Source organism: Bombina bombina, chromosome 8 (assembly GCF_027579735.1).
Source record: "Bombina bombina isolate aBomBom1 chromosome 8, aBomBom1.pri, whole genome shotgun sequence".
NCBI lineage: Eukaryota > Metazoa > Chordata > Amphibia > Anura > Bombinatoridae > Bombina > Bombina bombina.
Window position 1 is genome coordinate 155498973 of NC_069506.1, and position 18183 is coordinate 155517155.

The 18183-nt window shown below is 35.4% G+C and overlaps 1 protein-coding gene across 1 annotated transcript; it reads left to right on the plus strand.

The window, feature by feature from the left end:
• The first annotated feature begins 203 nt into the window (after nucleotides 1–203).
• LOC128638603 (axin-related protein) lies at nucleotides 204–17935 on the plus strand. The gene is made up of 12 exons (XM_053690659.1): nucleotides 204–770; nucleotides 2877–3007; nucleotides 3295–3932; nucleotides 5539–5658; nucleotides 9656–9743; nucleotides 9968–10108; nucleotides 10433–10722; nucleotides 11092–11286; nucleotides 11526–11705; nucleotides 13277–13366; nucleotides 14229–14387; nucleotides 14482–17935. Exons 2-12 carry the CDS (start codon nucleotides 2903–2905, stop codon nucleotides 14606–14608), a joined length of 2133 nt encoding a protein of 710 aa, XP_053546634.1. The 5' UTR covers nucleotides 204–770; nucleotides 2877–2902; the 3' UTR covers nucleotides 14609–17935.
• Nucleotides 17936–18183: the final 248 nt, after the last annotated feature.

The window sequence follows — 18183 nt, forward strand, 5'->3', positions numbered from 1 at the left end:
CCTGGCTTGCAGCACTTCAGGGGTTAAAAGTGATTGAAAGCTCTTTGAAGATGGGATGAAAGGAATAGCTGCTGGAGACTCTTTGCTGTGATTGGTCCGGTAGCCTTCAAAGGACTCTTTTTCTTAACCAGAGGGGGGAGTCTGGCTTTAAGAAAGGAATTCAGAAATCTTAGGTCCTGTCAGCTATGTTGTAATCACTAAAAACCACAACGCCTGCAAAAAAATTCACAGATCCGTTTTTCCGCAGCAGAAGAGAATCGTCTCTCTCAGAAACCTGAAAAATGAAATGATTATAGATTGTAATATTTTTAAATTCATTTTCCATCGCTTTTTCTACGAGGAGTGTTTACAAGCCTTCCATGACTCAGACTTCAGTGATCTCCACTGATGTTTCATTAAAGCCATAACACCCCTTTGTTCTTTTGGCTTTGTCCCCAGGGGGAGTGAAAAAGGGCTTTTTGGTTTTGATTAAAAAAAAAAGTTCAGAGAAAGAGAGAGGAGGGAGAGAGAGAGAAAAAAAACCCTTCCACTTCTAACTCACTCAAGGAAGGTGTGAGCTTTTTTCCTCTTTCTCCTGTTTTTCCTTCCCCCTTCTCAGCCTGGATCATGTTTTTCCTGCAACTCGGATTCCCCATCGGATTATTTTAATGTTTGCTGCTATGAGAGAGCTGCCTGGCAGACTGGATTACTTGTTTGTTATTTTTTATTCAAGAACCACACATACAAGTGGATAGGACACGATCCGTGGATAAACCCTTATTAAAAACAAGGTAAGTGTGAGATCGTTTTACGCCTCTGTCGATTTCACCCACTAAAGCAAAACTTTGCCAGTTCAGGGGGGCTCTTTTCTGCTGTGTACGTGCGCACGGTAGTATGGAGCCCTCTGGCCCTGTGATCTGTCCTGCAAATGGATCCCAGATACTTAGCCAGAAAACAATACTACCCCCGTTTAAACCATCTCATGCCCGCCCTGCATTCACTTGCTATGGGACTCTAAAAGGCAAAGTAGCTGCAACTTCTAAACTGCATGTCTGATCGGCATTAGATCCAATGTGTTCTGCTAGGAAGAACATATGGTTATATTTAGTAACGTGGGATATGTGTTTATCACACTTAGGGTGCCCCAAAAGGGGTTATCACAGAAACTTCATTCCTTAACCTCATTTCAGTTGTTGTTTTTTTTTCTAACTTGCTGTATCTGATTTAAAGTTGTGTTTAAATATTGTTTTACTTAGTTTGATGCCTGCTTTATTCTGTAATATAATTATTTGGGTTTAAATTGCATTTTACGACGAAAAGGAGTAACTTCATTACATTAGTTTTATCCATGTGACTTGCAATTGTAACTTCAAAGTAAAGTGGCCTGGTAGGAAGCCATGACCTTTTGGTTATATTTAACTCGTTTTTGTTTAGTTTTTTTTTTATGTGTTGCAGTATAATTCCCTGATGTGGTTAGGTGTGTATTTAAAGTTTTGTTTGTGTTGTATGAAGTTCTTGAGCCTGTTTGAGTGAGGTAGGTGAGGGCAAACTGGATCTCTGGCTGGTGGTTGCTATATTTATGGTCTTTTGGAAGTGTATATTGACACTCATGGTGTGATATCAACTTATATTTATATACAGTCTCTGCACATGTGTATTGGTGGATAACAGCACCCCTAACTAGGTAAATAAGTTGTTAAAGCCTCTCACACCTACCTCAAGCTGGAGGTGAGATGAGTCAATTTGGAGGAAGCTTTTATCTTCATTGCCACCTAAAAACATAACATTTGTCACAGCAGGAAGCCCTAGGTGTTACCCCTTAATGTCACACTTTTAAAACTGGTTACACTTGCCCTCAGTGGGGTCATATGGAGGTGACTATTTCTTTTTTGTTCTTATTTTCTTGGGTGGAACGTTTTTATATATTTGCCTAGGCTTGATCTGCACTAGTGATAGTCTGTTTATGTGAAGGGCAATGTGGGCCTCAACCAGCTAGAATTTCACAAGGAATTGGTGGAATAGCTATAACTTCCCTTATGCAGAAATGTCTGTGAACTTGTACCTATAAAACTGCTCAGACATCTGGATGTATTAGACACATTTACTGGTATGCTGTGGAAGAGAGGCTATGGCCCACCTGTTGTGAATAATTTCTTGAAAAAGTCGACAGGGCGACTGGGTATGGCGTAAGTCATGTTTAAAAGATGGAAAATGGTTCCCAGATGGCCATTACTTGTAATAGAAACTTACTTCCGGGGGAAAAATGTGCAGTAACTTAAACTGGACCCCTTTTTTAAGGGAACTTCAGAATGTGTTATTAATATTATTATCTAACTGCAATGACAAATAGTGAGTTTTGCTTATAGGTTGTTCTCATATTTTAAATTATTTCTAATGAAAAATAGGGTTTAGATTGTAAGCTCTTCTACCAAGCCCCCTTCTGTTTTAATTTACTTTGTTTAGCCTTTTATGTTTCTGTCTATTTATTTTTTTACCACATATCAATGTAATTATGCACTTACTACTGCTGAATTTGGTTGTGCTTTGCAGTTAAATGACAATATGGCCATCTAAATTATAATACCATGTTGCACAAATGACTGCTCTTATCAAGTCATGGGTTGCCAGAGCTTTTTTTTAATATACTTCTTAGATTCTAATCTTCTTTCAGTTCCTAATATCCCATGGATAACTTCTTTGTGACAGATCTGCACCCTTTCATCTGAACTATTGATTTTTAGATAACTTTTAAATTCTTTTCATTTGCCTATAATGAGATAAAGCTTTGTTTATGACTGAGCATGAAGTATTGGCCAAATAGCTTTCAAGGACAAACTTTGCTTGTGATCCTAAATATTTTTCCTATTGGATACTAACACTAGTTATTTTTATTTCAGGGTCATTTTAAAGATTTCTGGCAGCCATGAGTTCTTCTGGGGTACTGACCTGTATGCCAAACTCAGGACGGATCTTCCGGGAGACTTCCTTGCGTCCACCAGTGCCAGGCCAGGAGACAAAAAGCTATAAGGTATTTTTTGTTAATAATATATTAAGACAAAAAAGCTGTAAGAATGTGCATGTTTTGTCATATCAATCTACCAGTTGGGGATATATAGTAAATTTGGGGGGTGGGGGTTTTGGGTTGAATGATGAGCACATTTTTAAGTTGTAAGTTTGCTGGTTTCATGCCTATATGTATTAGAGCCCAGACTTTGGAGTGTACCGTTCTTGCAATAATACCTGTATATCTGGATTATGATAGATTTAACAAAGTAATAGAAGTACCCTTAACGTCTTTTTATTTCAATTTTAAAGACAGAGAAATTTGCTATGGATCCACAGCACTTTGAGCACCAGATGAAGCACAAGGAGGATTCAATACGAGAAGCAGAAGGATGTGTTTCTAATGACTCCCGTTTTTCACGTTGGTGCAGATCCCTAAATCTTTTGTTAGATGACCAAGATGGAGCTACACTTTTTCGTATGTACTTGGAAGGAGAAGGGTTAGTGGATCTATTAAGTTTTTGGTATGCTTGCAATGGCTTTAGAGCTATGGATCCTGCAGAACCCAAAACCTCAAAAACTGCCAAAGCCATATACCGTTGGTATGTACAGAATAGTCAAGCTGTCTCAGGGCGTTTAAAGCCTGCCACACGAGCCCAAGTGAAGGACTGTGTAAAGAACCAACAGCTGAATAAGACTGTATTTGACCAGGCCCAGCTTGAAATTCAAAAAGCCATGGAGCAGGAAGCTTTTCCTTCTTTTTTGCAATCTGATATATGCAAGGAATATGCACGAGCAGTTGAAGATAGTCCCACTCCAGAAAGTCCGGGGCCTGGACTTCCTACACTGGCAGAGGATGAGGAGTTTGGGACACACCATGGTTCCATTGGCTTGGGGAGTACGGGGAAAATAAATCGTGCCTTCACACGTATCCCTCCTAGAAACCAAAGGTAGGAATTCTAACAGAATTTTTTCTGTTTTTTCATTAAAGGGACACTAAACCCACATTTTTTCTTTCATGATTCAGATAGAGCATGAAACTTTAATCAACTTTCTAATTTACTCCTATTATCAATTTTTATTCATCCTCTTGCTATCTTTATTTTAAAAGCAGGAATGTAAATCTTAGCAGCCAGCCCATTTTAGGTTTATCACCATGGATAGCACTTGCTTAATTGGAGGCTTACATTTACCCACCAATAAGCAAGCAAAACCCTGGTTCTCAACCACAAATGGGCCGGCTCCTTTGCATCACATTCCTGCTTTTTAAATAAAGATAGCAAGAGAACGAAGAAAAATTGATAATAAGAGTAAATTAGAAAGTTGCTTAAAATGACATGCTCTATCTGAATCATGAAATAAATAATTTGGGTTTAGTGTCCCTTTAATGCTACTTATTGCTAATCTTTATTAGAAAATTATTTAATATTACAGGTTTATTTTTTATTTCTCACACTTTTATAATATTGTTTACCCTACACCTCTCTCTGCATTCGCTTTGTGTCTGTTTCCCCCTTGTGTTAAAGGTTAACTTAGCTGTTATTCCTTTCCCTGAGCTAACATATCTTTGATGTGAACAAAATCTTTCCCTGCTCCACAGATCAAAGAACAACATCTATAAAGCAGGACAGCTTTTTTTTTTCTCTCTTCACTTCCCCCTCCCTCCCAGGATGCCTTGCTGTTTCAAAGCCTTCTTATCTTATAATGACTGTTTTTTATTACAGTTATTCTTTTTCTTTTATGTCTTAATACTGGATTAGATAACAAAATAAGCTAAAATGCAGCCCAGGTTGAATGATATATTCAACTTTACTTAGTTATCAAAATTCCTTTTTTGTTCACCTTATTATCTTTTACTTCACATTTATATAAAGGCCACAAGAAATAAAAAAAAAGCATTGCCATAAAGTTAAAGGGAAGCCGATATTGTCAGTAAAGATTATCTTTATTGTGAAATAGGAATAAAAAGAATTCTCACTGAAGTGTGGTGGGAAAGTTAGTTAGTGCTTGTCATTCCAATAACCATATCTAAATTAGGCTTAAATGGATTGTACCTAGCTTTTATCTGTAAATGTTTTAGGTTAGACAAGATGTAAAAGTTTAGTCATTGCCATTGAATTTTATTGGACCTTAGAAATGGTTCCTTAAACGGACACTGAAGTCAAAATAATCCTTTTGTGATTCAGATAGTGCATGCAATTTTAAACCACTTTAATGTACTTCCATTGACAAAATGTGCACAGTCCTTTTTATATGTATGCTTTTTGAGTCACCAGCTCCTACTGAGCATGTGCAAGAATTCACAGAATGAACTATATGCATTTGTGATTGGCTTATGGCGTTCACATGATACAGAAGAAGTGGAAATAAACATGACTTTGAAATGTGTTAGAAAAAAAAAATCTACTACTCCATTTGAAGTTCAGACTAAATGCTATTGCATTGTCTTTTTATCATGCATTTATTGATTATGTAAATCTACTGTATTTACAGGTCCTTTAAATAAATCATGAATAAAATACAATCTCAATCGTATGTATTCTGTTTCTTTTACAGGTGCCATACACGGAAAAATGACTCCTACCAGTACTTTGCCCCTGCTGCCAGCATCAATGATAGTGAAATCTCCAGTGATGCCCTCACAGAAGATAGTATGTCCATGACAGATGGCAGTGTGTAAGTAACTTGTAGTAATAAAGGGCTGGGAGTGACCTGAAAGATTCATTAAAGGGACAGTCTACAATAGTATTGTTTAAAAAGATGGATAATCTAGCGCAATGCGGAATCTGATGGCGCTCTACAAGGAACCAATATTAATAATAATCCCTTTATTATCCATTCCCCAGTTTTGCATAACCAGCAGTTATATTAATATACGTTTTACCTCTGTGATTACCTTGTATCTAAGCATCTTCTGACAGGCCCCTGATCACATGACATTTTTTTTTATCTATTGACGCATTTAGTACTGTGTTGTGCTAAATCTTAAATAACTCCTCGGGCGTGAACACAATGTTATCTCTATGGCCACATGAACTAGCAGTCTCCTGTTGTGAAAAGCAAAGAAAAAAAAAGCATGTGAATAAGAGGCTGTCTATAGAGCCTTTGAAGCAGGCAGAAATGTAGAGGTTTAAATGTTATAAAGTATATTAATCTAGCAATGTTGGTTGTGCAAAGCTGGGGAATGGGTAGTAAAGGCATTATCTATCTTTAAACAATAACAATTTTAGTGTAGACTGTCCCTTTAACCATTTCTATTGTATTTGTTTCATTTTAAAGAGGGCATTTTCTTATATATTACAACTTAGATGCTTCTGTGCTTTTTATTCTTGTGAGATTTATCGGTCTTTACCAGTAGAATTTTGAGGGTGTTCTGTCGAGAACTCCAATTCCTTGAAAACTCCAATCTGACGTCACTTCCGGTGACTCTTCTATTTTCACTATGTTTTGCCTGTTTTGGGGGGCGCACCGCTGATCCTCTGGCATACACCCCAAGTAAACCTTGGGGAATGAGGTTTAAAAGGGGGACTTCGTCCCCCTTGAACCCCCCATGCGGAGGCAAAATAGATAGTGAAGATAGGACGATTACAGTGCCCATCTGATTGGTTGTGAATTCTGTCACTCACTGAGACTCGAACCAATCAGATGTATGGAATCACCGGAAGTGACGTCGGATTGGAGTTTTTGATGAATTGGAGTTCTCGATAGAACAGGGGATCTCTTTACCAGCCAGTAAGCTTCTGTCCTACAGGCCAGCTGTGTTTATACATACACTTCCTGTTTAATTAAAGATCAACTTTTTTTCTCATGCAAAAAGTATGTTTTATGCTGTGTCAAATAGTGCTCTTTGATATACATGAGTAATTTCTTAAAGGGACATAATACTCATATGTGTTAAATCACTTGAAAGTGATGCAGCATAACTGTAAAAAGCTGACATGAAAAAATAACCTGACCATCTCTATGTAAAAAGGAAGATATTTAACTTCACAATTTCTTCAGCTCATAAGAGTACGTGCTCTCTTAAAAACAAAACAAATAGCTAATCAACATCAGCATTGTTTTTCTGTGCTCTCATGAGATTTCACTTAAATCTCATGAGATTTCATAGTAAACTTCCTTAAACTGAATAGGAAAACATGACTGTGCCTGCACATGCTTGAGGCACACTCCCTTGGAAGTCCTGGGACTAAAGTCTCTTTACAGTGGGGTGTGAATACTTAGGACATTTTGAGCTAAATATCTTCTTTTTTTACATCAAGATGTTCAGGTGATATTTTCTAGTCCAGCATTTTACAGCTATGCTTCAACATTTAGTTACCATGCCCCTCTAAAGGGTAATTAAATACATTAGGCAAATGCAAATTAAAAAGTCAATCAATAAGACTTAGTTTGAATTTCAAATTAGTAGTAGATTTTTAGTTTTCCTGCCCCATGTATAATTATAAATGCTGTACTGTGAACTCTTGCACATGCTCAGAAAGGGTTATATATAAAAACATTTTTTTGTTTGTTTTTTAATTGGATGCTCCATCTGATTCCTAAAATAAATTTTTTGACTTTAGTGTCCCTTTTTTAGTTTAATGTCCCTTTTTAAAGGGACACTCAGGCTTTATTAAATTTTCATGATTCAGATAGAGCATGTCATTTTAAACAACTTTCCAATTTACTTCCATTAAAAAAAATGTGCACAGTCTTTTATATTTACACTTTTTTTGAGTCACCAGCTCCTACTGAGCATGTGCAAGAACTCAGACTATACGTATATGCATTTGTGATTGGCTGATTGCTATCACATGGTACAGGGGAGTGGAAATATATATAACTTTAAAATGTGTTAGAAAAGAATCTACTACTCATTTGAAATTCAGAGTAAATGCTATTGTATTGTCTTGTTATCTTGCATTTGTTGATTATGCAAATCTGCTGTGTTTACTGGTCCTTTAAATGAATTTTAGTTAATGGACCCAGCAGTCTATGTGTTGGTCCTAGGACACCTCTTTAAAATGACAAAAAGAACAGTTCAATATGAAGTAAAGCAATTCTTTGCAGAATTATTGTTGGTAGGAGATAGATCATAATGCCAAATCTTGCAAATGATCATTCCACGTGCTTAGACACGTTGAGGCATCTTTGGCAGGTGGTCTTACAGGCCTCGGCTCTTTCAACAAGTTAACTGCCAGAGGCTACAGGTCAAGAAACACGCGGCCCCTTGTTTTTCTCATCCTATTGTTGGAGACAATGAATGGAATTTGCTGCTCACTTTGATGGAGTTGCCAAGAGTATGACACCCAAAAGTGATGATGTTGATGCTCTTGGCACTTTTTTGCATCTCTGTAGTTGGAGGAACCTCTGAAATGTGTTACCTTCTTATTTAAAACAATTTATGTACTACACGATGTTGCAAAAAGTAAGCGGAAAGAAGTTGTGACGTTCAAAATTTAAAGGGACAGTAAGTCCTACAAAATTATTTTATTTATATGAAAGAACCCTATCTAAGCATGTTAGTTATTTTATTTACATGAAAAGAGTTAGTTTTTTATTTTGAAGCTAAAAGGAAGTGCAAATCTCTGTACAAGGGATCCTTGGAAAATCCATTTTACAAAAATAAACCTAATCCATTTTAATATAGTCTATTTCGTATTCTACAGTATAAAACAGTACTAATAGATGTCTATATGTAGGTAAATAGCCAATTTCTACCATATAAAACAAATTATGTTTCATGTATCACATGAAACGACCACTCGGTGCAGTAAATATGCATAATTAACAAGTGTATAATAAACAGACCATGCAAAAACATCTACTCTGAATTTCAAATAAGCAGTAGATTTTTTTTTTTTTTGGACAAATTTATTTTTTCTCCACTTTTCTGCACCTCTGTATCATGTGACAGATATCAGCCAATCACAGTTTTGTATACTTATACCCTGTGAGCTTGTGCACATGCTCAGTAGGAGCTTGTTCCCCATAAAGTGTGAAATATAAAAATACTGTGCAAAATTTGATAATGGAAGTAAATTGGAAAGTGTCTTTAAAACTGCATGTTCTATCTGAGTTCTAAAAGTTTGTTTTGACTTGAGTGTCCCTTTAACTCCTAAAACCTGTTTTAATTAATTCAACATATAGAAGGTACCTCCATGATATTGGAATCAAAGTGTAAGCACTTAGGGCTTGATTTATCAAAGCTGAGGCGTACAGGGGCACGTATACGCGCCACTGTACGCCTCAGCTCGCCTGTGGCGGGGCGAAATTACCCGCATGTAATCAACAATGCACACGAGCGCAATTTTGCACTTGCGTGCAATCCCTCCCCCTGCCCGCGCACAGCCAATCACGCGTGGGCAAGAGCTGTCAATCTCCTCGGTCGGACTCGACCGCAGAGATTGAATTTTGCCACCTTAGAGGTGGGGAAGAGGTTAAGGAAGCGGCGGTCTGGTGACTGCTGCTTGATAAATTACGGCGAGCAAGTTCTTGTGAGAACTTGCAGCCGTAGGGCTTTGGTAAATCGAGCCCTTAGCATGTGCCACCCACTTTCTCTGAGGTTCTTTGGTATCTTTTGATATTTTGAGTTAAAAATATTTTTCTGAGCTGTGTTTAGACATGCAAATAAACAAATATATTGTTGTGTTCCATTGCTTAATTAATAATATAATCATTTGACTTTTAGAGATGGAATTCCACCATACCGTTCCAAGCAGCGGGAAATCCATAGGAGTGTCAGTGCTAATGGTCATGTGCCTCTTCCGTTTGTTTCGGTAAGTGACATATTTTATTCTAATTTAGTTCTCTTAAAAAACTAGAAAATTACCAATATGTATATTTTACATACAAATACATAGACAACCTACTAACAAGCAAAGGCATGTCCTTGCAAGACAGTCAATTTCAAATGTTATGCTGTTTTACATACCTAGTTTTGGAATTAAACTACACTTGACAACAATTTTTTAAGTTTTAATGATTATGATGTTTCCCACAGAGAACATTGCGTCCACCAGCTGAAATGTTACCAACCAATCCAGCGGAGTTTGCCGCCAAATTGACACTAGCATTGGAGAGGGTAAAAAAGCAGAGAGAAGCTGAAGAAAAACTAGAAGAGCGATTACAGAGGTTGAAAGATGTAAGTTTAAGGAAACTCAAGGCTATGATCAGAGGCTCCCAAAGCAGAACTGTATAACGCTGATATGCACCTGGCACTGTGACAGTTTAGCAAGTTAGAGCTTGTGAAATCTATATTGCTGCTTGAACAGCTTCTGGCTACGTTCTGTCCTAAAGTAGTACTCACTTTGTATACTTCAAAAGCCAAGTGATGGTTGAAATGCTGGGTGGGCTGTATGAATGTATATAGATATTCACCAAAATGCACTATATTTATTTAATTAAAAACATAATATTAAAATCTTTTTTTTTTTTTTTTTACATTTTTTGTTTATTTTATCAACAGGAAGAAGAAAAAGCTGATTATGATATGCCTCCAACCAACCATGAGACTGTACAGCCTGCTTCCTTTGATGAAGACCCTCAGTCAATCCTTGATGACCATGTTTCTCGGGTTTTGAAGACACCAGCAAACCTGTCCCCAAGATCACAGTCTCCTTTCGCACAGAGAAAAGCCAAAGGTCCGGCAATTTTTGTCAAAGGTCAAAGTTCATCTTCTTGTCACTCACGTCCCAAAGCTCCTCAGGGGATGGAAGCAAATCCAACAATGACTTCGGAACACCGGGGCTCTACGAGGTATGTATAGATCTCTAATAGAAATATTGTTTTTCTTCATATTGGAGTTAATCTCTAAACTTGGAACTTAGCCAGAAGAGGTTTATATGAATGCAAAACTACATTAAATCTATTTCTATAAAAGATATCTGAAATATGTTATTTATGTTTTTCAATGTAAATATGACAGACAATAGAGATTTTTCAGAAGCACAGTAGAGCAAATTTGATCAGCTACTTAGTGTCCTAGTTAAAAACTGTCCAGCAAGTCATAATTCTGCTTTTATGACTGTTTTACATTAGAAACACTAGTGCATCTTACTGTATCAGTAGAACTGTTACCCATGAGTTAAGCTTACACTTATTATATGTTTGTTCTTCCTATTACAGTTCTCAAGGCACAAGAAGTTACAAAAAAACAGAAGGCTGTGTAACATCTCATAGACCTGAGGAAGGAAGTACAGCCATTGGGCTGACCACTCCTCTTTCAGCAGAACAGGAAGTAGAGCGTAACCACAGTGTCTTGCAGTGGGTTCTAGAAAGTGCAAAGTTGATGAAAAAACATCATCGTGACAACAGCTCTAGGTAGGTTAAGCATTTGGTGAATTGTCTAACACCGTTAAGCTTATATCCAGCTAACTAATCCATCAGCCTGCTTGCTTGAATGTCTTCCTTTCACCTTCTAAGGTTTGAATGTCCAACCTACTAGTACTGTTCAAAGATAAACAACTGATGTTCTAACAAACCAATTCTCTACTGACATGTATAGCATCATTTGACGTCTTTAAAATTAAATTTTTTTTCTTTGCCATAATATTTTACAGTGTCAGTCACTGTTCAGAGTTAAAGAAGAACACACATCGGGGAGCATCCCAGCCTGCTCACTTATTTCTTCAGGATACATCAATGCCACCCCTTTCAGCACCTAACACCCTTGACCAACTGGAAGAGGCAAGGAGACGTCTTGTTGAAGATAAGAGAGTCCCCAAACTTCATAAATCAAGGTATAATCATCATTTCATGTTCCATTCTTCATAATTAAATTATAGAATTTGATAGCAGATGATTAAAACCCATATAGCCTGCAAATATATTGGATGTAATAAAGTCTTTGGCTTAGTAGTTTTATATGAAGCGTCATTTTACTATGTGTGTGTGTGTGTGTGTGTGTATATATATGTATATGTGTGTATGTATATGTGTGTGTGTGTGTATATATATATATATATATATATATATATATATATATATATATATATATATATATATATATATATATAAAATATTTATTATCTTTTACAATATAGCATAACTGCGTCATGTGACTACGCTAATCGTAATGTGTAGATTTAAAAACAATCTATAAACCTTGTTTTAATTAAATTATGTATGGAAATTGTAGCTTAAAACACAACTGTCATTTCAAAATTTTAAAGGGACATTCCAGCTAAGGGAATGCACACATGCATATTTTCACTTTTAAATAGAAGCATTTTTACAATACATGTGTATTAGCAAAAAGGCTTCTAGTAAAAGCTATAGCGGTTTCAAGAGTGCACTTAAAGTGAAAGTTATCTATCGATCATCTCTATGCAGCACATAAAAATACATCTTTAAATATTATGACTTTAATTCATCTTTTTTTTTTTTTTAAAGAAGTATCTTTATCATAGTTATTTACCTTACAATCCACAAAACTATCTCACCATTCCTCCGCCTGGCTAAAATTATTTTTTGTGTTTTTGAGATGACGAATCTCACTACAAGTAATTGATAGGTTCGCCAGTGGCGTCTGTAAAGCTTCAATCTACGACCCAACGTTCAAATACGCATGCGCTACTCACTGAATTAGCTCTGAGTATAGAAGTGCAATCATGAGACACGCATGCACATTTGAACTGAACAGGGAACCCAGCTAATTACGTAACTGCATCCGTGCACATCGATCGGAGCAAGTTACTAGTTGTCATCAATCTTGAACGAGCTCGAGCACAGATGACCACATATAGAGCAGGTGGGACCGCTCTAGAGTGTAAAACTTCAAAACCAGGAAAGGAGCGGGGGGGGGGGGGGGCGGAGGAACCTACAAGACAGTAGGATTGAGCAAACATAAAAATTTCGAAATTACACGATTTTAAAAAAATTAATAAGTTAGCGACTACATAGTTTGCTACAAGGTGAATCCATAGCATTTATCCAGTTTGTTAAAATGTACTTTCACTTTAAGTATGCTCTGTGCACAAGCATTTTAAAAACAGCACTTGCTCAGAAAGCCTAACGTGCTTGTATCGTCTGGTAATGACTCAATTTGCATAATTGATGACATAATACAAGCCCCACTGGCTCTCTGAGCAGCTGCAATATTTGAAATGCTGGTGCACTGAGAATATCTAGCTATGCTTCGCCTGAACATGCAGATGAAAATGCTAACTCTATAACAGTTATAACTTTTACTAGAAGCATTTTTGTCAATCCATGTTTATTGTAAATACACTACTGTTCAATGATGTTGTTAATCTATATGCATTTCAGTTTTGACCAGGATGTACCTTTAATGACTTTTGTTTATATTTAGGTGTGTGCAGCCAACTGCAGTTAAAGAAAAAGGCAAAACTTTGGAAAGTGTTCCATCATCAGGATTTTCAACTCTCAAGTTTTCAGAAGAGTAAGTATCTGTCTAATATATCATTTTGATTGTTTTAGCTAAACAATCTTGCTATTCCAACATTTCTTGTACTCATAATGTAAACAAACTTTGCTTTTCCAATGCAGACCTTCCCTGTTGTAGGATATTATATTGTAGAATGAACATTTGTTTTCAAAATAGCACAGGGTACTTGTAGTTGATATTCTTGTTTTCAGGGGTAATGAGCATCAGGTCCCTTAGTCACACAAATTGTTTTTTACTTATCAATTGAGGTTTTAAACATATGAAAAAATTACAAACGGAAATAGTCAGCTTTGCTAGTAAAGAAAGTGGGGGAGGTGTGTATGTGGGGGGTGAACAACAAGTGTACAAATAGAGGTTAAAAGAGGAGGGGCTCTTATTATTTTCATAATGTCATGGTTATATGAAGTAATGTTGATACATGGATTGATAAACATTTTGACTTAAGGAAGCTGTTGTATCCTCTAAAGAAGGTCTTAACAAACTCAGGTAGCCACTGTCTCCTAGAATTTTACCCCTTGCTCCTAACTTTTTGGGTTATTCTCCATATTTTCTATTTACAGATACCACTGTCTGGCTCCTAAAAGTATAACTGGCTCCTTAATATTCTCACTAGCTCCTCAATTTTAAACCAATTTGTCAACCCCTGCTCTAAAGTTTTTAAGAAGCTACACAGGGAATCTCATATTTTGTCTTCAGAAGTGAAACTATTTAATAGATTTAGTAATCTGGGAATTGGTTTCCTTGGATAAAATTCATATTTTCTATAAAATACTTTAATAAGGTCCAGCTCGGAAAAATATGTTGGCATCAGATAAGCTTGATTTTTCTTAATCGTGTAATTTTTGTTTTCTTCCAGGCATAAGACAGCCAAGAAGATGGCTACAGATTGTCAGGGTGGGTTAGCTATCATTTATTACTTCTGTGGAGAAAGAATTCCTTACATGATCCGAACCAAGGAGCCCAGTTTGACGTTATTAGAGTTCAAAGAACTACTGAGCAAGAAAGGGACTTACAAGTAAGTAGCCAAGATATTTTAATTCAAAGTTGGAATTCATTGTATAAACCATATGTTAATTTTGTGATACTAATACTCATTTTTTTTCTTCTAGGTATTACTTCAAAAAGGAAAGCCAAGAGTTTGAATGCAATGCTGTATTCCAAGAAATTTCAGAGGATGATACGGTGCTCCCATTATTTGAGGAGAAGATTATCTGCAAGGTGGAAAGAGCATGTTGAACAGAATATTAAATTTCTCCAAGTAGAAAGGAAAAAAAAATGCTACGGTTTGATTGTGACACATGCAGCAAGAACAGTCTTGCTTTTTTAGTGCCTGGAATGTTTGCGATGGATAAGGAAGGTGGATTATTCTGATGGGAAGGTGTTCGCTGTTTTGACTACTGGTGAAAAGTACTTGAAAACAAGGAAAACACTGAAAGGTGAAAACGTCCGGAGACCAGGAATTAATTACAGTACAGATGAAGCAAAGGTTTTTTGGAGAGTAATGGAAATATGAAACGGGAAAGTTGTTGATTATAACTCTGAGACACCGATAATATAATACTAATGTTGTACATGGCTGAAGCAATGCTGTGTAGCAACATTTAGAAAGATAATCAAGTTTGGTCGAATGACCATAAGCCAATTCAAAGAATCAAAAACAAAAGGAAAAAAAATAGCAGTTCCCTATTTTTAGCCACTATTTGTATTTAAGTACATAAAATGTACATGTATTTGTGTATTTATAAAACCATTTGCTTTTGTATTTTCACGGACAAGAGTAACCTTGGCACACAATTTAGAAAATGCTATACTATGTTGTTTTTCTATATCAAGAATACCACTATTAATTCTATTCATAAACCTCATGGATGTAATTAACAGCATATTTCCAACAAACTTCTAGCAAAATACTTCAAAGTGTCCTGGATTTTTAAAAGTAGATCTGTTGGCATTTTTGTTACAAATGGATTTAAAGATTTTGGAAAAAGTAAGACAAACATCTACGTACAAAGCCAGCTGTAAAATATTACCTGGATATTTTCAGTGAATTCTGAATGTGGATAATTTATACAAGACTTTTGGCTGTGTGACATCTTTTGATAATCTGAATTCCTTGGCCATCAAGCTATGCAAGTACACTGAACTATATGCTGCTAATCCAATTTTTTTTTCTTTCCTAATGGCATATGTATCTCCTAATAATTTACAGTCACATGATTTGGAGGAATGTTCATATGAAACTACTTTTTTTTTTTTTTCTACAATACTTTTTAAATATATTTTAATACTCTTTAGCAGAAGATCTGGTACATTTTCTGGGATATACCCACCTTATGCATTATTTGATTAACCGGAGGACCTAATTTTAGTTTTTGTTCTGTTTTAAGAACAGATAGGTCTGTATCTAATTAAAAGAAAAAAAAAAAAGCAAACTGAAAACTCAAGGTCGCACAACTGTACAAAATCATTGAAGTCTTAATTTTTCACAGTGGTACTTTTTAAACTAACATATTAAATATTTTTATTGGAAACATTTTAATTTAAGCCATATCAACTTATTCTTATGCTCTGTTTTAAGAGTTTATATTTTCCCTTGATTTTATTTAAGGGTTTTATTTGGCTTTTTGTATATACTGTAAACTTTAACAAGCCTGTTTATTTAAGCAATAATTAATGACTGGGCATTTCATGGTTAGGAACCGTATGTGTAAAATATAGGCTCTGATTAAAAACTAGCCTGAACCTCTTTGCTATATAGTCTTTTTTTTTTTTTTTTCTTTACAATGGCAGAGCACTTTGCACTTAAGGTATGCTACATAATGTATTACAATAAATGAGTTCCCATACAGCTTGGTTCGACAAACCCAGGTACCTAGGAGCCACTGGCTACTAGAAAATTACCCCAGCCCTGGCTCCTAACTTTTCGAGTTATATTCCATAGATCTATATAACACTGTCTGGCTCCTAAGAGTATGCCTGGCTACTAAATATTCTTACTGGCTCCTACATTTTAAACAGATTTGTTGACCCCTGCCATGCAATGTTTCAAAAATGTATCTGCAAAGTGTACAACTCTGGAGCTTTTGTGTTAAAGATCATTGTATGTTTTATCACAATCATTAAGAAAAATGTATTAAACTGTTAATCTACAGATATTAATGGTGGTTTTCTGTTGAAAAACACGATACGTTTTTCTAAAGGATTATAATGGACCCCTATATTTGTAATGCTTTTGTATGCTACAAAGATGCAGAGTATTTGTCATTGAGTATACCATGGTAAATGTTGCCACATTGATACATTTGTGCAGTGTATTGGACAGACGATGTGTTCCAACTTTGCTAAAACCAGTGTTCAAATCCTCAACCTCTAAATTTGTCCAAAGTAGCCTAATAATACTAAAAAAACTTAATTGATTTTGGCTCCACAAAATAAATTGGCAAATTTTGAAAAAAAATATACAATATCTTATACATTCAGTTAAATGTCTATCAGCCATGTTTTTTGTCTCCCCCCCCATGATATTTATTTTCAAGTGTTTTATATTCTGAAGTAATAATTTACTATGAATGTACAAGAAAAGTTCCAGTATTTAATAAAAAAATATTTATTTTTTTGTACACCTGAATCTTATTACATTGGTATTTTAGAGCATTATATATCTATACATTTTAGTTCTACAGCTTTTAGTGTGATGTCCTCTTCCAAAGATTTAATTAAATCTTAAATCTACTCTTGCCATGTTGTTCTCAAATATTCCTACATTTTCAGACCGATGCCAACAGAAAGCTTCATTGTATGTTAAATTTTCTAAAGTGTTAATTGTAAATTTTCTATAAATATACAGAATGCTATTTAATATTCATATTGATAAAGTATTGTTATGATTTTGGTGTTGTGCTTACCAGAATATTAAAAATACTCCACCTGTTTTAAAGGTGATTGTTATTAAAGGGACAGTAAAGTCACCATTTTTAAACTTTCATGATGCAGAGAGAGCATGTGATTTTAAATGACTTTGCAATTTACTTCTATTATCTAATTTACTTTGTTCTGTTGGTATCATTTGTTGAAAAGCACACCTTGGTAGGCTAGGGAATAGTAACGCACTACTGGGGCTAGCCGCTTGATTGGTGGCTGCACATATATACCTCTTGGCATTTGATCACCTGATGTGTTTAGCTCGCTCCCAGTAGTGCATTGCTACTCCATCAAATGATACCAAGAGAATGAAGCAAATTTGATAAAAGAAGTAAATTGGAAAGTTGCTTAAACTTGCACATGCCAACTGTATCATGAAAAAAAATTGAGTTTCATGTCCCTTTAACATTTTTCTTTGATACATGAAAGTAAAGCAATGAGTAAGATTCTGTCATCATTCCACAACAATTTTATACAGCGATACATATTTTTATATCTAAATTTATATACACATGTATAATTATAAATGATACATTGTTTTCTATATTTCAGAGTGATAATCTAGGTGTATAAAAATGAAACTTTTTTGCTATACTTCAAAATGTAAAAATAAGCTGAAATAAAATCTATATTTTTTTGAAACTTTTTATTGCTTGAAGTATTTACCTGGCAATATTTTTTTTTTTCTTTATTGCATGTAAATATGATTTGTTGATGTTTGCACTACACTTTTAAACGAAATAAAAGAAAATCTCTCTCTCTCGTTCTCTCTCTCGTTCTCTCTCTCGTTCTCTCTCTCGTTTTCTCTTGTTCGCTTTTTCTCTTTTTCTTTTTCTCTCGTTCGCTTTTTCTTTTTCTCTTTTTCTTTTTCTCTCTCGTTCTTTTTCTCT